Raw genomic sequence first — 7,473 nt, forward strand, 5'->3', positions numbered from 1 at the left:
CTGGACTTCCCTGGTAGCTCAGCTGGTGAAGAATCCGCCTGCAATGCAGGAGACTCCGGTTCGATTCCTGGGTGGGGAAGATTCCCTGGAGAAGGGATAGGCTACCCACTCCAGTATTCTTGGGGTCCCTAGTGGCTCAGAATGTAAAGATTCAGCCTGCGATGCGGGAGACCTGGGCTGCATCCCTGAGTTGAGAAGATTCCCTGGAAGAAGACATGGAAACCCACTCCAGTATTCTTCCCTGGAGAATCCTCGTGGACAGAGGAGCCTGGCGGGCTGCAGTCCATGGGGTCACGAAGAGTCGGACACGACTGCACGACTCTGCACGCACGCAAAGGCACTTTAACAATCTCTAAGAGCTAAATGAGAGTATTTCTCTTCTGCATTATGATTCCCCAGAAGCAGCTAAACATATTGTGGGTTGGAGCAAAGGAGATCCGCTTTGGTTTTCTGTCCCAGACTGGTAAAGCAAGCCGGGATCCTGAAAAAGAAGGAACTTGTGAAAGAAATCCTTTATGGTAAATAAAGACTGGACCGAGACTGTGCGAGGGACTTCCCTTTTCGTTCACCTGGAGCGCCGGGCGGCCAATCAGCTGCGCGGTTCGGGCGCGCGGCCAATGGGAAGGCGGCGCGGCGCGCCCCAGGGGCTATAAGTGCGCGGGGCCGCGGAAAGTGAAAGTGGTGCGGGAGCGGCGGGCGCAGCTTCGGCGCTGCATCTAGGGCCTGAGGGCTGGCGCCGGGGCCAAGACGCTGGGATGCTCCGGACTCCCGAGCCATGGCCGGGGAACGCGGGGGCCGTGGGCTGCAGCCCCCCGGCTGTGCCGCCCACCCAGACCAAGCCACTCACCTCCTTCCTCATCCAGGACATCCTTCGGGACGGCGCTGACCGGCGCGGAGGTCACGCGGGCATCCCACAGCCGCAGCCTTCGCGTCAGCAGTACCCGAGGCGAGACCCGAAGCCGGAGTCCGAGGGAGGAAGAGGCGGCGCCAGGGCGCAGGAGGACCAGCAGAGCGACCAGCCCCGCGCCGGGAGCGAGGAGGCCGAGAAGCCGGTGGAGACCGAACCAGGTAAGCAGGCGAGGCTGGAGAGGCCGGGCTGGGCCGGGTTGGGTGCCCCCAGGAAAAATGGGCAGGCCCACGGGTGCTAGGCGGACCTCCCGGAGCTCCGGCGGCAGGGTTGCGGGGCCCCGCGGCGACAGGCGAAGGGACTTCACGGCCTCTGCCACGGGCGAGCCTCGGAGCTTAACCCTGAGCCCCGGCATCAGGGCTGCGCAGGATTTAGACATGAACTTGATTCGCCCGGCAGAAGTGCCCCGCGCAGCGGGTTCTTGGTGCCCAGGGCTAAAAGGTGAGCACGCACACAGCGCCCACCGCGCTCCAGTCCCAGATGGAAACCCCGACACCAATCCCAGCCACCTCTCGACCCTTGATCCTCGCCAGCCCCAGTTATCTCTTGGCGATTACAATAACTAACATATAACGAGTTATTGATAAATAATATATTAATAAGTCAGGGTTTGATCAGCAAAGATGCCCTTTGCTTCCCAGTCCCATGGGCAATAAAACACAATAAGTCTTGGAGACTTCCCTGGGGGTCCAGTTAAGACTTCACGTTCCAACGCAGGGGGTACAGGTTCCATCCCTGGTAGACGGGCTAAGATCGCAGTAAAAAAAAAAAAAAAACATAAAACAGAAACAATATTGTAACAATTCCGATGAAGACTTCAAAAATGGTCCACATAAGCCCCCTCCCCCGCCAAAAATAAAACAAACTAGTAAGTCAAGGAGCCCCTCTGGTCTCCAGGAGCTATATAACCTCATGGGAACATTTAGAGTAGAGTTATTTTTTTTCCCATTAGTTATTTTTAATTGAGGTAAAATTGGTACATAATATGTTATTAGTTTCAGATGTACAACATAATAATTTGATCTTTGTATACACTACAAGGTAATCACCACAATAAGTCTAGGTATCCATCCTCACCATACAATAGGCACCCTTCCTAGGAGGTAAGGCAGTGGCTCACTGCAAATCCCACTGGACAGAGGAGCCTAACTACAGTCTATGGGGTTGCAAAGAGTTTGGACATGACTGTGCAGAGAGAGAGAGAGAGAGAAATGGTTCATTGAGGGAAAGTGAAGGGAAAGTCAGTCAGTCATGTCTGACTCTTTGTGACCCCACGGACTATACAGTCCATGGAATCCTCCAGGCCAGAATACTGGAGTGGATAGCCTTTCCCTTCTCCAGGGGATCTTCCCAACCCAGGGATTGAACCCAGGTCTCCCACATTGCAGGTGGATTCTTTACCAGCTGAGCCACAAGGGAAGCAAAACCAGAGATTGAACTCTCCTACCACACTAGCCTTCTCATGTCACCCAAATGTTAACTCTGGATGCCCCTCTGGATGCCTTGGGGGCCCTACTTTACTGGTATCTTATTTCTCAGTCTTTCTTGCCTCCCGTCTCCCATTCCTCCAGACAGATACAGAATCCCTATTTAATTCTACAGGGCAATAGGGCAGGAAGTTCTAGCACTAGCCTCTCCTACTTTGGAGACTTGATGACTATTAAGAAACTAACACGTAATCTACGTGACTGGCCAGCAGCCCCACTCAGGGAGTTCCTTACTCCTAAGGAGTTCTCAGGAGTTAGAACTCTTCAGTTCAGACTCTCAGTTGTGTCGGACTCTTTGCAACTCCATGAACTGCAGCACGCCAGGCCTCCCTGTCCACCACCAACTCCCAGAGTTTACCCAACTCATCTCCATTGAGTCGGTGATGCCATTTAACCATCTCATCCTCTGTCTTCCCCTTCTCCTCCTGCCCGCAATCTTTCCCAGCATCAGGCTCTTTTCAAACGAGTCAGCTCTTCACAGGAGATGGCCAAAATACTGGAGTTTCAGCTTCAACATCAGTCCTTCCAAAGAACACCCAGGAGTGATTTCCTTTAGGATGGACTGGTTAGATCTCCTTGCAGTCCAAGGGACTCTCAAGAGTCTTCTCCAACACCACAGTTCAAAGGCATCAATTCTTCTGCACTCAGCTTTCTTTATAGTTCAACTCTTACATCCATGCATGACTACAGGAAAAACCATAGCCTTGACTAGAGAGACCTTTGTTGACAAAGTAATGTCTCTGCTTTTTAATATGCTGTCTAGGTTGATCGTAAGAACTAAGGAGTTCTTTAGTGCAGCGTATCCAAACTGACAGTGGGCTGTTTGTTCACTCAGAAGAGTTGAGGGTAAATAGAATTCTGTTCTCTTTGCTGCTACCATGTAACGTTTTCCTTCCCCTCCCGGCTTCTCCCCTCTCCTTTCCAGATGGGCACTTAGAGACTTATCTGCTGGACTGTGAAAACCCTCCCAGCGCCTTACAGAGCCTACCCCCAGCCACCAAGCAGCCTCAGAAGCGCTCCCGGGCTGCCTTCTCTCACACTCAGGTCATTGAGTTGGAGAGGAAGTTCAGCCATCAGAAGTACCTGTCAGCCCCTGAAAGGGCTCACCTGGCCAAGAACCTCAAGCTCACAGAGACCCAAGTGAAAATATGGTTCCAGAACAGACGCTATAAGACCAAGCGGAAGCAGCTCACCTCGGACCTGGGCAACCTGGAGAAGCACTCTTCCTTGCCAGCTATTAAAGAGGAGGGCTTCCCACAGGGCTCCCTCATCTCCGTGCACAATACCTACCCTTACTACCCCTACATTTACTGCCTGGGTGGCTGGAGCCCAGCTTTCTGGTAACACCAGCTCTGACATCCATGCTAGATCAAGAACTGTCTTCTCTAGGTGGCCCCTCTGGAAGGCGGAAGGGCCCCAGGGTCAGGAAGGACTGGGCAGTGAGAGACAGACAGACTAGAACACATGGAGGTTTGTGTGGAAACCCCAGATTCTTCACTGGGGGCCAATGAAAGATTTGGGACAGGGAATGATTTCATATCCAAATTGTTCCCCCAACATAGAAAGGGGAATCGTTTTTGCTTTTAAACCCCTGCTTGAAGTGGGGAGGGATAGAGCCAAGTGTTCTTTCTAGCACTTGGGGTGACTTTTCAGGATCTGTCCACATCACTTCTGAGGATTCTGTTCCTCCAACTCCATCCTCTTGTGTAACTGAGCATCCACTCAGAAGGAGCCCACCAGAGGGGGAGGGGGTGGATGGCTCAGGATGTCACCTACTGAAATAAACTGAAGGTCAAGAGCCTCTCACTGGCCTTGGACCACAGCCAAGGTTTCTCTTTGTCTCTGGAACAGACGGAAACAGAGGACCTCACAGAGAAACCTTTCGTGCCCAGCACAAGTTGGCACAGGATATGGAGATGGGAAGGAGGAGATGAAAACAGAAGCTTCTGATTATTCCTTTTAAAATAATATGCCAACTTAAGTATTTACAGAGTGGCCCGTGCAGAACAAGAAGCACTCACTATGGCCTTAAGACAAGCTGTAAAAACGAAACTCTATTGCAGGAGGTGAGCCCAGGCCAGGAGACTCTCCGCATATCCACGACAGTGGTCCAAGGAGGAGTCCTTAGCAAAAGGTAAAAAAAAAAAAAAAAAAAAACCTTCTTCTGGACCTTTTGTTCTGGGCTTGAGAATTCAGAATAAGAAGGTTCCTGGAGTTTGGGGGCTATAATTTATACTACAGTGGGACAGATCACATAATTCTTTAAGTTCCTTCCTTCCCTCCTGCTTTTATTTTTTGTTCCTTTTCCATGGCAGTCACCCACTGAAGCACTTTTTTTCAGCCCAGACTTTTATGACTGCACCTAACATATACCTTCCTTATTTAGCCTCGAGATCTGGTCTCCCCCACCCGCACCCCCACCCCCCACCAAAGCTTTATCTCTTCCTGGGTTTAAAAAAAGAGTAGTGGGGGAGCAGATTCTGAATTGGCTAAAAGACATGCATTTAAAAAAAAAACCCTAACAATTCTTATGTCTTTTCTTTAAAAATATACAGCATTAAATCCCAAATCTATTTAAAGACATGACAGCTGCAGAAGGTCACTGCTGCTTTTATAGGACTTTCTGGCGGCTCTGCTGTTACAATTCAAAGCCAAAACCCTCTGCGATCCCTGCAGGCAGAGGAGGTAAAAGGTAGTGAGCTTTCACACGTAAGGAAGAACACCGCAGAGTGAAGGGTCAGGTGCCATGGAGCCGTCTGGTGGGAATCCAGGGCTGAGGGGCGGGTTGTGGAGGAAGGGGGCGTGGGCCTTAGGAAGCCCCGCCCATGAGCAAGCTGCCGCGCCTGGTGGCACTTTGCTGGAAGAGGCTAAGAAAAAAAGGAAACCGTTTTCAGAACACATTATAGTAGCTTTCATCACCAAACAATGAAACTGTCCAGATGTTTCAGGAACTGTGTTTAATGCTTATCAAAAAAGTGGAGGCCCCCCCCCCAAGTGAGTTACCTGGTGACCTCAGAGAGAATGAGAAGAGGGCACAGGAAGACTCTGGCCATGTTTATTCTGTTATCTCAGGTGACCGGGGAGATGGGCGACATCAGCATGAAAAAAAAGTCAGTTACTAATGAGGTACCCCAGGCCCTGGAAATCTCTTGATCCCGCTACTTAATTTTGTTCAGTGAGAAACCTTTCAATTTCCTCCTATTAAAAAGGTCTAATTTACTGTTTGTGGCAAAACTGCCAAAGTTGATAGAAGGCTGGTTCATTTCACCCCATTTTATATCATTTGAGCTCCACACTGAAATACTGTCCAATGCCACATGTTGCCTGCACAGAAATGGAAGCACAGAGGCAGGGCTTTCTCCTACTCACATGTCCTAAGATAAGCGTTCAATGCTCGCTCTGTGGTCAGAACCCTTTCTCTGCCTCCCTCTGCATTGAATTCTTTCAGCCCCCAAACCTGCAAGTGTTAGACATTGTACTGTGATGTACATTGTGTTGCAAAAAGGAAAAAAAAAGTCTTTGTTTAGAATGATTTGATTTGGTGAATCCATCTTGTTTTTCCCCCATAGTCACTCAACCATAGCCAAACTGGTAGAACAACATTTGAAGAGCTAATAGATCCGTTCCTGATGGGTACACTGGAGGGTGCACCCCAGACCCAGACCTGTGTCTATCCTATTTAATAAAGAGTTTATGTTCTCCATGTGTATAACAAACTCTGCTCTAATCTGTTAATACACAAATCTGTGAGTCAAAGTTTAGCCAAATACCCCAATCAAACTTTATTTTTCTATGTATTTTTTTGTAACACCTCAGTGTTTTTAAAATAAAGTACTGTGTCATTTTTAGACATATCTCTGTGTGATTTTCTGCTTCCTAAAGACTGCATCTACTGAATTTTTGTCTTTCTCGTTACCCTGTTCTCCCACCCTTCACCTGCCTGACTAATCTATGGAGAATAAATAATGGAAATTAGTAGTTTAGTGAATAGCAGAGGATGGTCATTCTTTTATAAATGTTTTACCCTCTATTACATGCTTTCCTGGTGGCTCACTGGTAAAGAATCCATCTGTCAATGCAGGAGATGTGGATTTGATCCCTGGGTTGGGAGGATCCTCTGGAGGAGGAAATGGCAACCCACTGCGGTATTCTTGCCTGGGAAATCCCATGGACAGAGGAACCTGGGGGGCTACAGTCCATGGGGTCGCAAAAGAGTTGGACATAGCTTAGCAGCTAAACAGCAACAATAACAACAACAGTTATTGTTTAATCACCTGGAAGGGAAAGAAATGTCTGCTCATTTTAATAATCACCTCCTTTAGCCCAGGGATACCTTTGGAAAAATTGAGAATGTTGAGTATTTACTTGTATTTCTTGAAGACCCTGAAGGGAACATGGGGGCCACTTCCAAAGAAGCAACACTTCTTTTGAAATTCATTGGCGTATATATGCTCGTATGTGTCTGATTGGCCTCACCGATTCAGTGGACATGAGTTTGAGCACACTTGGGGAAATAGTAAAGGACAGGGAAGCCTGGCATGCTGCAGTCCACGGAGTTGCAAAGAGTTGGACAATGCTAAGCGACTGAACAGCAGCAACAAATGTATAAAGTAGTGAACTAGTGAGAACCTACCGGATAGCACAGGGAACTCTCCCCAGTGCTCTGTGGTGACCTAAATGGAAGGAAAATCCAAAGAGGAGGGGACGTATGCATACGTATATCTGGGTCACTTTGCTGTGCATCTGAGACTAACACGGCGTCTGGGGGTGGGGGCTGTGCTGGGTCTGTCTTGGTCCTCAGGCTTTTCTCAAGCTGCAGCAAGGAAGGGCTACTTTCTAGTTACGGTGTCTGAGGTTCTCACTGTGCTGGCTTCTCCTGCTGCGGAACACAGGCTCCGGGGCGAGCCGGCGTCAGTAGTTGCGGCACACGGGCTCCGAAGGCGTGGCTCCCGGGCCATAGAGCTGTGTGGTGCTCCACAGCCTGTGGGATCTTCCCACACCAGGGATCGAACCAGTGTCTCCTAAAGGGGATTCTCTACCACCGAGTCACCAGGGAAGTCCTTAACACAACATTTTAAA

General features: G+C 49.4%; 1 protein-coding gene across 1 annotated transcript; it reads left to right on the plus strand.

The window, feature by feature from the left end:
* Nucleotides 1-679: 679 nt before the first annotated feature.
* On the plus strand, nt 680-6,246 carry NKX3-1 (NK3 homeobox 1). Its single transcript, XM_020888174.2, has 2 exons — nt 680-1,068; nt 3,320-6,246. The coding sequence occupies exons 1-2, from the start codon at nt 756-758 to the stop codon at nt 3,736-3,738; spliced, it is 732 nt and encodes a 243-aa protein (XP_020743833.2). The 5' UTR covers nt 680-755; the 3' UTR covers nt 3,739-6,246.
* Nucleotides 6,247-7,473: the final 1,227 nt, after the last annotated feature.

Source organism: Odocoileus virginianus, chromosome 31 (assembly GCF_023699985.2).
Source record: "Odocoileus virginianus isolate 20LAN1187 ecotype Illinois chromosome 31, Ovbor_1.2, whole genome shotgun sequence".
NCBI lineage: Eukaryota > Metazoa > Chordata > Mammalia > Artiodactyla > Cervidae > Odocoileus > Odocoileus virginianus.

Bases quoted from the DNA above. Each gene is read 5' to 3' on its own strand.
- NKX3-1 (XM_020888174.2), top strand. From the start codon at position 756: ATGCTCCGGACTCCCGAGCCATGGCCGGGGAACGCGGGGGCCGTGGGC. The intron at 1,069-3,319 runs GTAAGCAGGCGA...TCTCCTTTCCAG, and splicing joins GCCGGTGGAGACCGAACCAG to ATGGGCACTTAGAGACTTAT.